General features: G+C 44.8%; 1 protein-coding gene and 1 long non-coding RNA gene across 4 annotated transcripts in view; one reads left to right on the top strand and one right to left on the bottom strand.

Annotated features, from left to right (window-relative positions):
- Nucleotides 1-17,527, bottom strand: part of CMIP (c-Maf inducing protein) — a 149,492-nt gene that overhangs the window by 3,252 nt on the left and 128,713 nt on the right. For all 3 annotated transcript variants that reach the window (XM_083624878.1, XM_083624879.1, XM_083624880.1), the window contains 11 exons: nucleotides 17,107-17,460; nucleotides 12,436-12,501; nucleotides 9,597-9,623; nucleotides 8,501-8,549; nucleotides 7,440-7,547; nucleotides 6,542-6,658; nucleotides 4,773-4,913; nucleotides 4,076-4,123; nucleotides 2,874-3,020; nucleotides 2,122-2,227; nucleotides 231-301 (listed from right to left, as the gene is read on the bottom strand). In XM_083624878.1, the coding sequence (XP_083481004.1) occupies nucleotides 231-301; nucleotides 2,122-2,227; nucleotides 2,874-3,020; nucleotides 4,076-4,123; nucleotides 4,773-4,913; nucleotides 6,542-6,658; nucleotides 7,440-7,547; nucleotides 8,501-8,549; nucleotides 9,597-9,623; nucleotides 12,436-12,501; nucleotides 17,107-17,460 (1,234 nt within the window). The remainder of the gene's footprint in view (nucleotides 1-230; nucleotides 302-2,121; nucleotides 2,228-2,873; nucleotides 3,021-4,075; nucleotides 4,124-4,772; nucleotides 4,914-6,541; nucleotides 6,659-7,439; nucleotides 7,548-8,500; nucleotides 8,550-9,596; nucleotides 9,624-12,435; nucleotides 12,502-17,106; nucleotides 17,461-17,527) is intronic.
- Nucleotides 8,559-12,425, top strand: LOC310767732. The gene is made up of 3 exons (XR_014551038.1): nucleotides 8,559-8,758; nucleotides 8,877-9,373; nucleotides 10,648-12,425. It is a non-coding gene; the product is annotated as an uncharacterized lncRNA (long non-coding RNA).

The following is a 17,527-nucleotide window of genomic DNA, read 5'->3' as shown; positions in this document are numbered from 1 at the left end:
GGGAGATGGAGCCCAGCAAGCACCTCAACAGCCACAGACTCCCTGTCCTTGTCTTAGGTGCATCACATGATCACCACGTGGCCAGTGGCAGAGAGATACAAAGCCATGCATGTTTCCTGGCAATTCTGCAACATCGTAAGAAGAGCTAAGTGTTTTGCGTGGGATGGCCTGCTCTCTTGCCACTGGGCTCTTTTCCAGACATGTCCCGCAGCTTCAAAACTTTGACATACCTTGAGATCTTCATAGGTGTCTGCCGTAAGTTTGGTGCTATTCATATTTAAGCTACACAGGCTTTTCATGGCTAGGAAATAAATAAGCAATATGTTACCCAAAATGCAAATGCTGCCATGTTGATCTATGGGGGTGGGGGGTGGGAATCAAAAATCCATTAGGGCATTTGGGCAAACAAAATGCCACCAAATTGTGTGCAAGCTTTTTGAATTCTGGAGAACTCAAAAGCCTGCACATGATTTTATGATATTTTAGTAAGCCAAATAAAAACATTGCTCTAATAGGATTTTTTATAAAACATGTTGGTTGTAGACACATGCTTCTGCATATTGAAAGATGGCATGATAATGTCTGAGGGGTCGATATGTTATGGAGGCTGCTATGTTGCAGACCTTGCTTAGCTAAAAACTTAACTGACTGGACTTTGGGTCACTGCCTGGCAATATTTTCTCTGCAAACATGAGAGCTAGAATCTTGCTCCCCCCAATCCCCCAAAACAAAGCTTTAGATTCTGAACATGAAGGGTGGGGGACTGATGTATTTTGCACTAGGAAAGTGCTTTGAAATATTTTGTATGACACAGTGCAAATGAGTCATACTCATAATTCTTGCTCTTGTTTGCACATTTTTTCTTACTTTTTTGATAAATGAGAATGCAAAAAAACACCCCAAATAAAGAGTGTAGGCCTTCTGAAGCCTATAATCAGCAACCCAGTGATATCTCACTTAACTATGCTAAACGTGCAAAGCCCTACAGAGAAACTGTACCTATCAGTCACACACCCAGCCATTATCAATCCCTCACTGTCTACAGGAGGGATCCTGATGTACTCATATCATTTGAAAACCTTGTAAAATCCATAGAGCATCCTCTCTGCTGCAGACAGTCGTTCTCCAACTAGTGGAGCACAACCAGAAATGTGATGGAGTGGGTGGGAACATCACATGGAAGAACAAATGCCTGAATGGGGCTAATATGGCGCATCAAAGTGGGTTGTAAAATCATGTTCACTACATATAAAGTAGTTTGGTCTTTCCAAGGGAAAATAGGATCAACTGAAGAAAGGTTAGATGAATTAAGAAAAATGTGGATCTAACTAATGGAGACAGTTCTGATGACTGTATAGGTTATAAAAAAGAATGGATGCTATAAAGGAAAAAATAATATTATAAATTATAGTAGATTGGCATTACTTTAAACAGAAGAGTCTTAATCTTATTAGTAGAATATATTGTGCTTTTAAGAAATGTAATCTGACTCCTGACATAATGTTCGGGGGGAGGGCTAATTTTTATTTATATTAATACTTTAATCAATATTATACTTTGGTATGGAAAAAATAAACATCTTTAAACAAATGTTCTCTAAACAAATGTTCACACAATGGCCTCATTTGCACTTAGGTCAGGGCACAGAACCCGGGCACCTGTCCCAGCCCACCAAAGGAATGAGTTTGTCATCACTGACAGGTAGGAGGGGGAATCACCGCAAGGGAAGCGGATCCGAGAGGCTGGTTACAAAACAGACTTTAACCTGGATGAATCTATCTGGAACAGTTGCCCTCCCTCTGGACTGCAATCCCCACTTCACTCATCAACATGGATTGAAACAGTATGCAAGTCACTGGAATTTGCAGTTCTCAAGTATGAGTACACCAAGGAACCCGTGGCTTCCCAGATAAGATATTGTACTCCTGTCATTTCTGACTACAGGCGATGCTGGCTGGGGCTGATGGGAGTCCAACCACACCTGGAGGGCCATAATGCAAAAAGGGTGCATCGCTGGGAGAATAAGCCCCCTTCAAAGGGGTTCAAAACAGTCCTGAGGCAGTAAAGCCCAGATGAATCCTCTCCCTGCCCTGTCATTGGTCTGCTTCTTTGCTTACTTACAGCTCAGTGCCAGCAGCCCAGCGTCGGTGACAGGCGTCTCACATAAGTTGAGCACTTGCAGCATCGTGAGGTGTTCAGAGAGAAGCCGCAAACCTGCATCCCCAAACTGGAGGGGGTGGGGTGGGGGAGACATGGAAGTATTATACATGAGCAGAGCACTATGGGAAAAGGAACTAGCGTTTCAGACACAGGAGACTGTTATCTTTCTGCACTAGTTTACATCCCAGCCAGGCAGAAGTCAGATTTTCACACCCACACCCAACCCAGCAAAAAGCATGATGACAGTTGATAGAATCATAGTATTGTAGAATTGGAAGGGGTCCAAAGGGTCATCTAGCCAAACCCCCTGCAGTGTGGAAATCACAGCTAATGAAGGAAACTTAGTTGAGGGACACAATTCAGTATGGACAGTGTGGTTGAGAGATGTGCCCTGAAGAGTGGGATGTGTGGCCTGAGCCATGAAGGCTATTTGTGGCCCGCAGGGTGGAGGTTCCATATCCCTTTTCTACATGCAAAGCAGGTACTGTCCCCCAAAGCTGTAAGTGCAGCAGGACTCTTGCAGTGGGGCTAACAATTTTGGCTGGAAGCAGAAAAATTGGGGGAGGGAAGGAGTCTGCTTATAAATTGGGGGGGGGGGGCGGTTGCAGGCAACTTGCACTGTCAGAAAACCTTCTCATATTGATGTGTTGGGCAATCTTGGGCATGTCTCAGCTCAAGCGACTCCTCTCCGCTGCTGCTTCCTGAGCTCATACCTGAGTTGACCACAGGTTCAACTGCTTGAGCGAAGGCAGCTTGATGAGATGCTCTGCGCAGGCACTCGTGACGTTAGTGAAGGCCAGGCTGAGGTTCTCCAGGTTGCCGAAGGAACCTGAGCTTAACAACCGGGCCAGGTCTGCGTCCTGAGGGAGGAAAACAGCACAGATCAGATTGGCACAGGAACTGCTGTAGATATTGTGCTCTTGCAACACAGGCCGCAGTTCCTGTGTTGCGAAAGTTGGTTAAATTCTGGGGGCAGAACCACTTAATTCACACCTATCCGAGCATTCTACTGCAGACTTCGCCAACCTGGTGCCCTCCAGGTATTTTGGACTACAACTCCCATGTGCGCCAGCCAGCATGGGAAGGGCATGTATGGTGTGAGATGATCTTTTAAATATCCAGGTCCCAGGCTGTATAGGGCTTTATGCACCAGTAGCAGAACCTTGAATTCAGCCAGGTAGCTAACTTAAGGTTACCAGACCCCAGATTTATAAATCAGTCCCCATACAAAATCTATTTAAGTTGAAAAGTGTCCCCAGATTCATTGAAAAAAAAATCTGGTAACCTTAAGCTAACTGTCAGCCAGTGCAATTCTTTCAGCAGCTGAGTAATTTGATGGTGGTATTCTGCCCTAGTGAGCAGCTGAACTGCCTCCTTTTGTACTGGCTGCATTATGGGAAATTTGAATGATGGCTCCAAACCAGATGGCGTGAGGCGCCTAGGGCAGGCTGCGGTGCAAGGCTCGGACCTGGAGTTCCAGCAGCTTCCGGCAGATGCCTTGTGCTGATGCTGGGCCTGCTCCACATACATAATCTAGACAATCCATGCAACCCTATAAAGTAGGGATAAAGTAGCTTTAACTCCTGCATAGCAGGAGTGAGAGTACAACCATAGGCATCCTGTTTTGCAGCTCAGACACTTGGTACTATGCTACATAAGAGAATGGCCAAGGTCAAATTAGGCTTTCAGCCATTCTCCAAACCCCAACTGTAGATTACCTGGCCTAATCCATAATCCAGTTCTGGCTCAATGTAAAGTTCAATGCCCTCTGATAACCCTCCAGATGCTGTTGGACTACAACTCCCATCAACCACAGCATGCATGACCAATGGTCCGGGTTGATGGGAATTAGGGGAAAGAGAAAAGCTTTTCTGCATGCTTATGATATTGCTATAACTGGAAAGCTAAAACTTACTGTGGATTTTGATGGCAGTGTTAACCTGGTAGGACCGCCTTTCCTTTGCTGTAAAAAATAACAACATGTTGATTACAAACAGGGGTGTTGCTTCTGTGTCAGAGCACACACTTTGCTGGTGGGATGCCCAAGGCTGAAATCCCCTCATTTCCAGTTAAAAGGGCCTCAGGTGGCAGGGCAAGGCCTCTTGCTATTCCACATCCAAAGACAGAACACTGCTGTTTACTTGAGTAAGTTGGTAAGTTGATGCAAGGGAAGGGATGAGGTCTCAGGAGCATGGAGGGGGTTGGATTCTGCTTCAACAGTCAGCTCCAGATCAGGAGATTCAGGTGCAGAGTGGCACTTTTTGGAACTTCAGAGAATGGGGTGGGTTGGCAGGGGTGGATTATATATACCATTGGCCCACTGCAATAACTACTGTATCACTTTCTATTTCACAGTGTTTAAAATATATTGTAGGCCGCCCCCAAGAACACTGGTCGGTAGGTGGGGTATAAATACTCCAAAATAAAGAAACAGAACAGTACATCTTTCTTTGGGATGTCCAGGCTTGTTACAAGTGCAGTCTGAAGAGCACTGTAACTTTCTGTACAGAGCCGAGCCCATCTTTAAATATCTGTCGTGCCTTAGGCCCCACCTGAATCTCCTCTGGTGCCTGTTTTTGAATAGTGACGGGGCTGTCAATACAGAGACTCACCAGTTCTTTCAACTCCCTCTGCCTGTCACAGAGCTGCTCGTACATTTTTTTCCCCACGTCAGTGCTCTCGAGGGTTGAGATGATCTGAAGCTGGGTGTCTTTGTTGTCGATGATGTTGTATTCAAGCATCAGGCAAAGAATCTGACAGTGGAAAGATAAGTAACATTTACTCTACAGCTTGTTCACTGGGGACAACCCATCCCTCTCTCTTCTTTTTGAATGCTTGTTAAGCAGCAACTTTGGCCTGAGTTTTCTGCCCACTTGTTTCTCGCAAATGCCCTGTTCGGTTGGTTGGGCTGTGGGATAGTGACTGGTTCAGCGAGCTCTGTGGCTGGGCGGAGATTTGAAGCCAGGTCTCCAACATTCTTGTCTCCAACATTCTATCCATTCAATTATTCTGGCTCTAAGAGGGCAAATGCATTATTCACTCTTTCATCTTGTTTTTCCTCACCCTCCTCTGTGAAATCAGTAGGGCTCTCACTCAATTAAAAAAAATGAGGCAGCCACCTGAAGCACACTTGCTGGAGACGATAAGCCCCACTGAACAGAGTGGGGCTTAGCTTCTGAGTAACCATGTGATTGCATTGTCAACCACAGAGGTTCTATTCAGTTAAGTAATCAATTATACCTGAATACATTTGCACGAGAATGGACTAACCATTCTGAAGGGGTGGGTGGGAGCCCACTTTTTTTATTTTGAAAGGATGCAAGACATATTGCAAGAAGCAGAACCATCAATGGGGCATTCCACAGGACAGTTTCCCTTAACATGCTGCCCTCCAGATATTTTGCACTCCAATTCCCATTATCCCCAACCATTAGTCAAGCTGGCTGGGGCTGATGGGAGCTGTAGTCCGAAACAGCTGGACTGGAAACAGGTTGCTGAAGTCTGCTGTTAAATTTGTTACTTAATGGGCCATAATGGCTTCCCCCAAGAAAATCTGGGACTGCAGTCACATGCAGGGACTGAGAATTCTTTGTCCTTAATCATGTCAGGGAACTATTAGTTTTCAGGGTTCTTCTGTTGGAAAGGATTATCGTTAAAATAGCTTATGAAATTACTTTTAAAAAGTAAAAATGTGCACTTGGATTTAGCTTAGCTTAATCTTTGCAGCTGCATTTTTGTCTTGTTTTGCTGTTTTTCACTGCATTTTGATTCATTTTCATTTGGAGTGTTTTGGAAAGACAATTTGGGTAGCCTTTAGGGCAAGGTGGGGAAGCATGTACAGTTTCCAAATTAATACTATTTTATTATTTTATTTTATTTATTTTATGCCACCTTTCCCTTTCAAAGGAGCCCAGGGTGGCCGGCACACAAGAGATGAAAATTCTAAAATCAATTAAATACCAATGGAGGCTGGGAAGCATCTCTTCTTAGAAGGCTTCGGTAGGCACCAAAGAGGCAACGGGGTGGCACCTGTCTAATATTTAAAAGGAGGCAATTCCAAAGAGTAGGTACCACAGCACTAAATTCCCAATTCCTATATTCTGCAGAATGGACCTCCTGATAAAATGGAATCTGCAGCAAGCCTTCACCTGCAGGACATGCTGATCAATTGGGTATAGAAGGGGTAAGACAACCTTTTTGGCAACCTGATCCCAAACTGTATGCGGCTTTATATACTAAAACCAATCCTCTGAACTTAGCCCTGCAGCTAAGGGGCAGCCAGTGTTGGAATGAAATACTGGGTTCCTAGTTTCTAGGCTATGTGACAGATTAAGAGGTTTGGCACCACCCAGTTCAACAGTCCCATTATTTGATGCATTACCTCCACCATGGTCTGGTTGCCTCTCAAAGCTAGCAGCATGCAGGGCCCAAGTTTGTTCTCAGCCAGTGAAAGCAGGAACTTTTTTGTCTTATAGCAGGAGCCCATTAAAATGTGAACCTGTTAGAGCAAGAGAGAGAGAGGAAAACCTGGTTAGGGGTGCAGGCATGAAGGAAGAATGCGGCACTCTTTAAACCAGTCATGCAAATCAGCCAACAAAATTAACAAATTTGTACATTATATATCAGAAAGAGGTGTAGTCTCCAAGCATCAGAGGAAATCCTTCATATTTTATATATATATATATATCCTGTTTGGTCATTCACATTCCCCTGGAGTGAGCACTGAGCTTACCAGCACAGGCCAGAGCCCTGGCTTCAAATCAATCCTCTGGGACAATCCAGGAGAGAGGTGGGGGCAATTAGCGAATTGGCCCAAAGAAATTGGTTTCCCATTTACATATATCTGCTTCCTATCCACAGTTATAAAAACCTTATGGGACTGGACTTCCAAATCCAAAGAAAGGATCTGGATTTTGCAAAGAAAAGATAGGGCAGTGTATATAGAGGGGCATGCTTCAAAATTAGTCAGACAACCTTGATTCATAGCAACAGCAAGATATGTCACTTCATATATTTCAACACAGCGATTTCAAATATTCAGAGTGCTACTGACAATGGAGATTTTCTACTACGGCCGTAGCAAAATGGCCCTCTTCCCATTTTTGTAGCTCCATTTACAGGCTGCATCTGTGGGAGGATACATTTTGGGCATCTTCAGGAGAGTGGGATGTGTATATCTGTGTGTGCAAAAACTCACCAGCACTCCTACTCCTACTCCAAACTTCTGAATATATGTTCAACCCATTCCCAGTTTATTCAGAGTTACAGCTGGCACATACCATGCTGGCAAACAACTCTCCATCATCATCGCAGGCTACGCCACCAGGGCTGTAGAGCTGGAACCAGCCGTCTTTGCCAGCCCGCACACTCAGCAGACACGAGTGGACCTGCCAAGCAAGACACAAAGGCAATGAGGAGTTGAGGCTCTTTGCAGCACCACCTCTCCACTAGTCCACAGAGAAGCAAGTTAGCAAGGAAAGAAAATAGCAAACAGCTTCGGAAGCACCTCCAGAACTCACTAATTTAATGTGGCATAAATTACTGTCAGCTAAAGTCTACTTCCCTGGATGAAAGAGAGGTTTTTCCATATACATTTGGGAACACAGGGAGCTGTCTTAGGCTGCATCAGACCATTGGTCATTCTAGCTCAGTATCGTCTTCAGTCACTGGCAGTTCTTTAGGGTTTCTGGCCGGAGTCTCTCCCAGCCCTACCTGGAGAGGTTAGAGACCTTCTGCATGCAAAACAGATGCTCTTCCATTGATAGAGGAGAAACAAAATAAGAACTCAGAATATGTGCATATGGAACCTTTCCCTTGCTCTCAATTTGGTGTTTGAAAATAATAGTAATCTACAGAGATCTACAAGTTGCAGTGTAGGACAAAGCACATTTGCTACGTCTTTTGCCTTCTTGTGCCCCTGCAATATACAGACCCTGTACAAACATCCTGCCTATCGTAACAATGGGAGCTTTGCCAGTGGTGTTGTGACATGAAGACTCCAGTGTGTCTGTCTCAGCTATTTCGACAGATGTGGAGAGGGGGAATTTATTTGCGGCATTTATTTAGCACAGGAAATTAATTCTTGCCGGTTGCAGTTCTCCCTTCTGAAGTGACATCAACAACAGATTCTAGGCACCCAGGGTGGGGCGCATGTTTACGTAGGAGGAAAGAAGCCATTCATACTAAGGCTTATGCCCCCAAGCATTCTGGGGACAAACTCAAGGCAGACAGGCAGAGAGAGGCTGACAGTGCTTTGGAACGCAAAACTACTTAAAAGCCAGAACTTTCTGACAAGCAAGTCTCCCTGTCCCTTTGATCATGATGCTGGAAAGGAACTCACTTCTTGTCTTGGATCTTCCGCGAATCTTTGAATGACGTACTTCAGCTCCCTTGAAAGGGCAAAAGAGAAAGCAAGAAGCAGAACGATGAGTGGCTATTGGTCAGTTCCAAAATTTACACAGCTGCAGCATTTCATTTTGGTTACGCTTTAAATGATTGATGCCCCTCTTCTGGAGAGGGTGCAGGGAAGCGAGCGGAGAAAACATTTCACAGGAAGGAATTATGAGGGCTTAAGGAGTTGCCAAGGCGGTGCATATATGTGGAGATTGCACAAATCCATCTATGGGTTATGTCAGTCATCAATCCTCGAGCAACTAACCTATCCAAGGTCAGAGAGACAGACCACACAACCCTTTGAATTAATTCACACAATATAGACTAGGAAGGGGCTTTGCAAATGCCTGCAGGCGGTCCATCTTAAAACAATCCAAGCATTCAAAAGTCATCCCAGTCTTATAACTATCATTTGAGCCAGGCAGGATGTACTGTTAGCCTTAAAGATAAATGGTAATAACCCCTTGGTACAGACCTGCTTGGACTGTACCACTTCAGACTGCAAGTAGGGAGTTTGCATGTTTAAATGCTCCTGCTTCACCATGTAAAAATCCTCACTGCATGTAGAAAATCAGCACTTGTCCTTAAAGGACTAGGCTCAAGCATCTCTTGCTAACCTGCTAGGTTTCTATATGCAGGGAATACAAGTTGTTTTTTTAAAAAACTGTGGGTGGTAGTGGTGGAAAGATTCAAATGTGCAATTTCTCATAGCTGCGATTTAAAGTGATGCAGCTGTCATGGTGGAATAAGTGACTGGGAGAAGGTTTAATGAGGAAGTGCTTTCATGCTGACTGGCACGGAAGAGATTTCTCCAGTGACAGTGGGTTTTGCTCCACTTCTTCATTTTTATTAAGAATGTTTGTGACTCGTGTGTGTGTGTGTGTGTGTGTGTGTGTGTGTGTCTAAGCCCTACCATTCTGATTCTGTCAGCAGCTTTCAAAACCTCAGTGCTGAAGGATAAGAGGAACACAGACACATTAGCCTTTGCTTAGATCTGGCTTATTTATATCACAGGAAATAGCTTTAACCAAACAAGCACTTACTTTGTGAACTTCTCATGCGCAAGAGCCCTGAAAATTAGACACAGAGAATTATTAATGATTCTCCTTTTTTCATGCGGTTCTTTTCTTCCAAAACAATTGTGAGTATGTGGATTCAATAAGTCTAAAGAGGAGAGCTATAGTCTACATGACATCGACACATACATAAATGCAGCCTTTGCCAACCTGGTGGTGCCCACGGGTTCTAGGTTGGCAAAGGCTGCAGCAATGCATGAAGTATTTACAAAACAAGAAGGATGGGAGAGGGCCACGTTTTAATTATGTTGAATAATGATGGAACAGGAAACAAATAAGATTGGGGGTGGGTGGGTTCTGGATGAAAGATATCTAATGAGATGGCCCTCCATTTTGATGATTACAGTGGTGCCTCGCAAGACAAAATTAATTCGTTCCGCGAGTCTTTTCGTCTTGCGATTTTTTCGTCTTGCGAAGCACGGTCCGTCGCAACTGCGCCTCTTCAAGCAGCTTTAAGAAAAAAGCGAACAAACTCGCAAGACGTTTTCGTCTTGCGAAGCAAGCCCATAGGGAAAATCGTCTTGCGAAGCAACGCAAAAACCGAAAAACCCTTTCGTCTTGCGCGGCATTCGTCTAGCGAGGCACCACTGTATATTAATCTGTTTTGGGGTTTTTTTTTTAATTCAGCCTTTCCCCAGGATGGAACATGAGATGAAGTTCACAGGGATTCCTAGCCTCTCATCCAGATGTGCTTAGTTTAGCTGTGTTGCGGGCCTTCATATCACTCTCTATGTATTGTTGCAACATCATCCTGTGATCCCTGACTGGGTGGGGTAACCCTTGCAGAGAAAGGGAGGGAGGAAACCTGGTTGTGTGAGAAATCAATGCTGCAACTCACTTCAGAAATATGTTTTAGCAGTAGTTTAAGATCAATTGCCATTCAAGAATACCCCTGAAGAATAGTTTGGTTTGAAACATGTTGTGCTTTATAAAAACGTGGGGTTTTTTTCCTTCTGTACTAGGAGATTTCTTCCCTTCTTTTCCCTGCGACTGGTAATCTTCCTGTTTCTCTTTGCAGGGAAACCCATGTGATCGAACCAGGAAGAAGGCAAAAGCCAATAGGGAGACAAACAGCACTGGGGCAGGAAGAGGCAACAGAAACAATGCTGCTGAATGGGGACAATAAAGGGAATGTAAGCACTGCCTACATATTCCTTTGGGGAAATGTAAACCCCACCAAGTACAGGAAGATTGACACTGGAAAGCATTTGGCTCAGCTCCTGTGTCCCAACAACGTGAGACAGATTGCTTCAAAAGAGGTCTCATGGTAAGACAAACACATCTGACTTTCCAAGCTGTGCCCTCTTGATCAGGAGATCATTCACAGCCCTGCTTTTCACATGATGGACTTGAAGGAGCCTTAGAAACCTGCTGTAAGTGTTGTTCATATAAAAACTGCTTTTATTCCTGCTTTCCTCCTAGCAAGAGAGCTGTGTGCTTCACCTAAGGATGGAGACTGAGCTGGGCAGCAGCTGGGTTTCTATATCCCACATTTGCTCTGAGGAGCTCAAGGTGGTGTATGTACATGGTTCTCCTCCTCTCCATAGCATGCTCATAACAGCCCTGTGAAGTAGGTTAGGCTCAGAGACGATGACTTGCCCAAAGTTATCCAGTGAGCTTCATGGGAGAGTGCAGCTTTGAATCCCAATCACCAGGTCCAACACTCAAACCACTATACCACATTGGCTGCTAAAGTATGAGGGGCTGTCAGGCCAAGGCAAGATTAGACTGAGGAGGGTTTTCAGTAACAACAACAGCAACAAAGAGCTCCTGCCAGAGGAAAAGTCAAAGGCAAAACTATTCCGCAGGGAAATTCTGTCATCAGTGAAGCAAATGGAAACTTTCAGGGCCCGGTGATAGAAACTGCACACTTTGTAAACAGGGTTTTTAGCTCCATCCTAAGTCCCAGGTGTGTTCATTAATTGCATTGCAATTAAGGCATGGCCACATCTAATTAGCATGGCACATTAGCGAAGCAATTAATGGTCACTCTCTCATACTGCATTGCATCATGATACAGATCTGCAATTCACCCCAGGGTCCTTTGCTAGAATCACCAACTCAGGTAAAAAGATGCCAGGTGTTGTTCTATCTCCCCAGCCGTTCCAAAGCACATGCAGTTTACGAAAGCGAGCCCTTCCAAAGCACCCAGACACTGAGGGATGCGATAAGCTGGCAAATTGGACAATTATAGGCTGTAATGTTCACCCTCTGGGAACAGCATTTCATAAACAATGGTGTCATTAATAGGTTTCAGAGGGATGCCATTGCCAAACTCTTTCATTGCGTCCTAATACTGCTTATGGAACAATGTGCATTTTTGTAATTATCGTTTTTTTTCAATGGGTCACCTCAGCCCTTTATGCTTGCTGGCACAAATGCTTGTTTTGCTATCTGATCCTATGAGACAACTGAACTCGTTCACTTCTTCTTACAGGATGTAGCTAATAAACTCGGGTGGCTTTAAAAAGAGGGCTAGAAAGGGATGGAGGATAAGGCTCAGAGTGTTATTTGAGGAATGCACCCTTTCAAAATATTTTGCAGTGAGATATTTTGGCCCAGTCCCGTGGAGACCTGGTGCTCCAGCTGAAGTGTCCCCTTAAGCCCAGGTTTACTGTCCCAAAATATGTCTTTACTGGATATTTTCACTCCTTGAGTTTTGGAAAAGTCCTTGGCATGCACTGCAACATTTAAAAACAAATATTTTTAAATCTTCCATCCAGCGTCTTCTGGACTGTAAGATCCAACCAAAATTTCTCAAAATTTTTGCCACTAAAAGAGATAAAACTACCTGCCATGAACTTACTCTTTAGGGAATGGGATAGGTTGAAGCAAACTGGCAAGAGCTGGTCTCCAATCGTCATAGTCTGATCTGAAATGAGAAAAGTGCTGTTAGTCCTGGACACAATGCATAACCCACTCTTGTTTATCAGCTGTGCATTTGTCCTTGTAGGTAACACATCCTAACACATCCACCACAGAATGTGTGAATGAGATCCATCTAGGGCTGGCTCTTGACCACCTGGCACCCCAGGTGCTGCTGAACTACAATTCCCACCAGTCCCAGATAGCATAGCCAGTGCTCAGAGGTGATGAGAGTTGTAGTTCAGCAACATTTGGAGGGCCACAGATTAGCCACTCCTGGTCTTGGCTAAATCCTCTCCCTATAGCAAGGAGCATTATTTGTGACCCCCTCCATTTGTTGTGACCTTTTCATTTTCTTCTGTTATTGTTGTTCTTGTTGCACCTGTAGCCCATTGCATAACCCGGACACACAATCTGCATGCATGACTTATCCCTGTCTTTCAAGATGATATGATGTGAGAGGATCATAGATCTGATCACAAGAACATGGTTTTTGGAATGGGTGCTGATGTAAACTTCCCTTCAAATTAAAGAAAGAAAAAGAAAAAAGGTAACCTAATACTGGCCATGCAAGTCAATCCACAGCAACTTTATGGGGTCACAGGCTGCAGGTTGTGGGAAAGAGCTCTTTCTTTCTGCCTGTGACCTTGGAGAGTGGCTGCCAGTCAGGATAGACCAGCGTCTGCCAACCTGGTGCCCCTCATATGTTGTCGGACTACAACTTCCTTCAGCCCCAGCCAGCACAGGCAATGGTGATGGGAGCTGCAGTCCAAAGCATCTGGAGAGCACCAACTTGGGGAAGGCTGTGATAAGCAAACACAACCATGCAAAGAAAGTTGTTCCTTGTTCCTTGCCAACTGGAGTCCAAAACATCTGGAAGGCGTCAGGTTGACGAAAGACTAGAACAGACAATACTGGGCTAAATGGACAAACAATCTGACCTGGTATCTCCCCGGTGCAAACAATATGACATTCAGAAGACATTTGCAACTCTTTATTTCCAAAATTAAGCTTGGCTCACCACTTACACAGGAAGCATCAATCAACAGGCCAGCTAAGTGCTCCCCACCCCAAATCTATTAGCAGTTGCAAAGGTGGGGCTTAAAATTCCTAATCATGCAAAAAACCCAAAACATACCCCCTGCCACCAGCAGCTGCACATCTCTGACTGTGCAACCCTTTCTGCCAAGGTCACAGAAAGCTCATGGCCAGCAGGGCCATCAGCTCCCTAAGACACAAAGGCTTATTGAGCTGCCACGTGACACAGCCTGGTCAGTTTTCTTTTCCCACCTTCAAACCTGCAGCATGTCAGCCTGTAACTACAGTCAACTCAGCAAATCAAGTAAGCCTCTGCCTGAACTGCACGTATATCCATGTGTGTGTGTGTGTGTGTGTGTGTGTGTGCGCGCGCCTGTCTGTCTACACATACACACACACACACACACACACACACACACCAGGGCTGTCATTGCTCCATGGACACCACCAGAGGCCTTTCCCCTTTTCCCAGTGTCGTCTTTCGGTTCAATAGAAAAAGCTGCCCTGCAGATCCCATAGAGCCGAAACAATCCCAAAACATATTAGCAGCCAGGGGCAACCCCGATAAACATAACATCAGAGAATGCACACAGGGTATTTGAAGCATGCAGCTGACCTATAGGGGAATGTGGAGAAGGTGGGGCCAAGCTGAAAGAAGACCTAAGTGGCCGCCAACCTCCCCTACTTCAGTATTCTCCTCCACAAAAGGAATCCGTTTGCAGTTTTGTCAACACCTTTTCATTGAAACCAGCCTATTTCTTTATTGATAGTTTTATATACCACTTTGTAGCACTGCACTCTTAAAGCAGCGCACAGTTTAAGAGTGATACCACACCAAAACCTGTATATTCTGGGAGCCTGTAAAGGAAACCTGTCATTCAAAGACCTACATAAACTTCTTAGGAGTGATATCTGTTCTCTTTAAAAAAAGAAAAAGAAACAAGACAGCAACATATTAAAGGCAAAAGCATTCCAACCAGTATCTCCTCTTCTACCTGGCTCTGCAAGTAAACACCACAGCAGTGTCAAGATGGGTGAACCTGCAAATTTCAGTCTCTCAGTTTCTCATATTTCCTTTGAAGTTCAGTTCCCCACTTGAGTTTGTGATTTATTTATTTTTAAAAGTCATCGTGGAAGTTCATCAGCATTTTAGTGTGAATTTCTCTGAATACCCAATTTTTGCAAAGCAGCTTTCCCCTAATACAACACATTTTTGTATTTTTTCCCACTAACATATGCATCTTTGCATGCATTACTTGGCTGGATAACTACATAGCAAAAATTGGAGAAGTGCAAAGTTCAAAGGATGCTGCGTTTCAGTTCAAGTACAAATTGGATTGATTCACCTATAAATACAAACTGGATTGAATTTTGCTCCCATTCCTATACCAGGCTTCAGTTTGAAAAGAAAGCCATTCCATCATGTGAACTACAGATCTCTGCAATCAGTGGAGTTTAACTAAGCTCCTTATTAGAGACAGCATTAAGGCAAACTCGTAGAAAGAACATCACAATCCATTTAATTGTTCTTTGAAGGATCTGACTCAGCACTCTCAAGCGTGATACAGGCAACAGAGACAGTAAGATTCTTTGTGCAATACTAAGCAGACAGCATATTCTGGGAATAATTGCAATAATAAATTGTAATTATTCAAACCAAATCATGGATGCAGGACCCACCTATGGCTTTTCGCTTTGTAAGCATTAGACACTCCTATCAGAGAATAATGTGAATTATTCTTTGCCTACTCTGCAAGGTAACCGCCTTGCACTTATAGTGCAATTCTATACATGTCTGCTCGAAAGTAAGTTATGCTGAGTTCAATGGAGTTAACTCCCAGGTATATATATAGAAGTGCAGCCTTGCAGCACAATCCTAGCCATGTCTACTCAGAAATTAAGTCCCATTGAATACAATGAGGCTTATTCCCAGTAGCGTTAGGACTGCGTGCAGCCTTCGTCATTCTGAAGCCGTGGTCATGAGGGATATCCAAAGATAACGCAGTAGCCTGAGACTTTTCGTCTTCCATTTATGGCTGCATCTCTTTTTCTTTCTTTTGAAAGTGGATACAGAGAATTGGTGGTGCCCAACTAAGTTCTACTTGGAGTAGATTCACTGAAATTAATGGACTTAAGTTAGTCATGACCATTGATTTCAGTGAGCCCACTCTGAGTAAGACTGATATATTTTCCTTCTCTGATCAAACTGCTCCATCTGGTCCAGTGCTGTTGTCATTGACTGGCAGCTGCTCTCCAGGATTACAAACAGGGAGTCTTTCCATCTCAAAGGTAATAGGCAGGCCTATATATCCAAAGCCAGCTTAAGTTTTATTATCCACTGACAATTCACATACTCCACCTCTGATCTATATAGAACTAGTATCCCTCCTCTTGGCTGGAGCTAGTGGCCACGTGCAAGAAAAGCCTGGAAGGTCCTCCACAGAGCAGGTGGCTTGACAAAATTTAGGAAATTGCTTTGTCTGAAAAACTAACCCAACATAGAAGACTGGGGGACAGACAGTGAAAAATGGCACATTTGACATTACATGCTTTCCTTTTCTCAGCTACGTGAACATAAATGCTGCCCTTCCCTGCCCTCTGGGCACCCAGTCTCTTTATGGAGGGTGTACACAGAGGAGCTCTGAATCAGGCAGCTTTTTACTTTGGAACTCTTTGCGACGCTGTCGTAACTTGATAGTGCCATTTATACTCCACACTTCTGTTGTAACTTTCAGGTTGTTTGAGTGCTTCCCAGCCCTACCTGGAGATGCTGGGGACTGGACCTGTGTTATTCTCTAATGCAAATCAAATGCTCTACCACTGAGCCATAACACTTCCTCTATCTAGCCCAGTACTGTGTACTAGGATGAGGTCTCTGGCAGAGAGGTGTCTTTCCCATCACCTGATCCCTTTTTAAAAACTGGAGATGCTAGTGATTTGAGTTTAGGACAACCTCCTCCTCCTCCATGCCATGCATGTGCTTTACCTCGGTCCAATGGCCCCCTCACAGTGCCTTGAGCACTACTGGGATGAGGGAGAAAGTGGGGGGAAGCCACCCAAGATCAGCAGGGGGAGCTGAGAGAGCTGTGGTGAATTAGCGTACACGAGCTCCACCACACTTTGAAACCCCTGCACCTGTGCCTTGCGCTACACTGATCAAAGGAACATTCCATTTTCTTCTTTGGCTGGCCCCTTAGGAAGCCTGAGAGCAAACTTGTCGAGATTTAATCCTCAAATGGAAGAAGCGGAGGGGTGACTGGCAGGCAAGGAGCAACCCAGAAAATCAGGCAGTGACATCGCTATCTTGTAAAATATCCTCAGGGGTCAACGGGCAAACAGAAACTGGCCCTTTTCATCCGCTGGATGCTATTTTTGGAGCTCCGCTGGCCGGGCCAGATGCCTGTTGCAGACATTAATGCCGGCATTAGATTTATTGCTCTGCTATTTACACATCTCACTGGATGCCTGCAGATGTGGAAGAGAAAAAGCCAGGCAGAAATGCACCCCACCGCCCGCCCGCCCCCATCCACACAGTTCAAGAGAGGCAGCTTCGAAAGGCATGGAAACTACTCACAGCATCTTGAGAATTTCCACGTAGCAACCGAGGATGCGATCCGCCTGGGCGCTGAGCTCAATGCTCATGGTGCTACAGGTGGGGCTGACCATCAAGCAGTCTATCAGGTTGGGCTCACTGTCATTGCCAACGTTGGCCGTCATCTTCTGGTTGGCTGTGTTGTTGCGCTCGACTTCCACGTGGATTTCGTTCGACGTGACGATGACCGACTTGAGGCGGGACTCAGTCAGTGTGGCCTCTTGGGACACCAAGTCAGGACTCGTGTGGAGCAGCCGGAGAGGCAAATTGGGCTTACGGTCACAGGGCTGCTGGCAGCCGTTACGAATTTCCTTCAGGCTTGGAGAATTGTCCCGGCTGTGTTTCAAAAACATAACATTTTTTAAGTCTAAAAAAGAAGCCTTTACTAGCCAGGCACAACAGA

Source organism: Podarcis filfolensis (assembly GCF_964270895.1).
Source record: "Podarcis filfolensis genome assembly, chromosome: 8".
Classification (NCBI taxonomy): domain Eukaryota; kingdom Metazoa; phylum Chordata; class Lepidosauria; order Squamata; family Lacertidae; genus Podarcis; species Podarcis filfolensis.
This window is presented reverse-complemented; position numbering and strand designations above follow the sequence as displayed.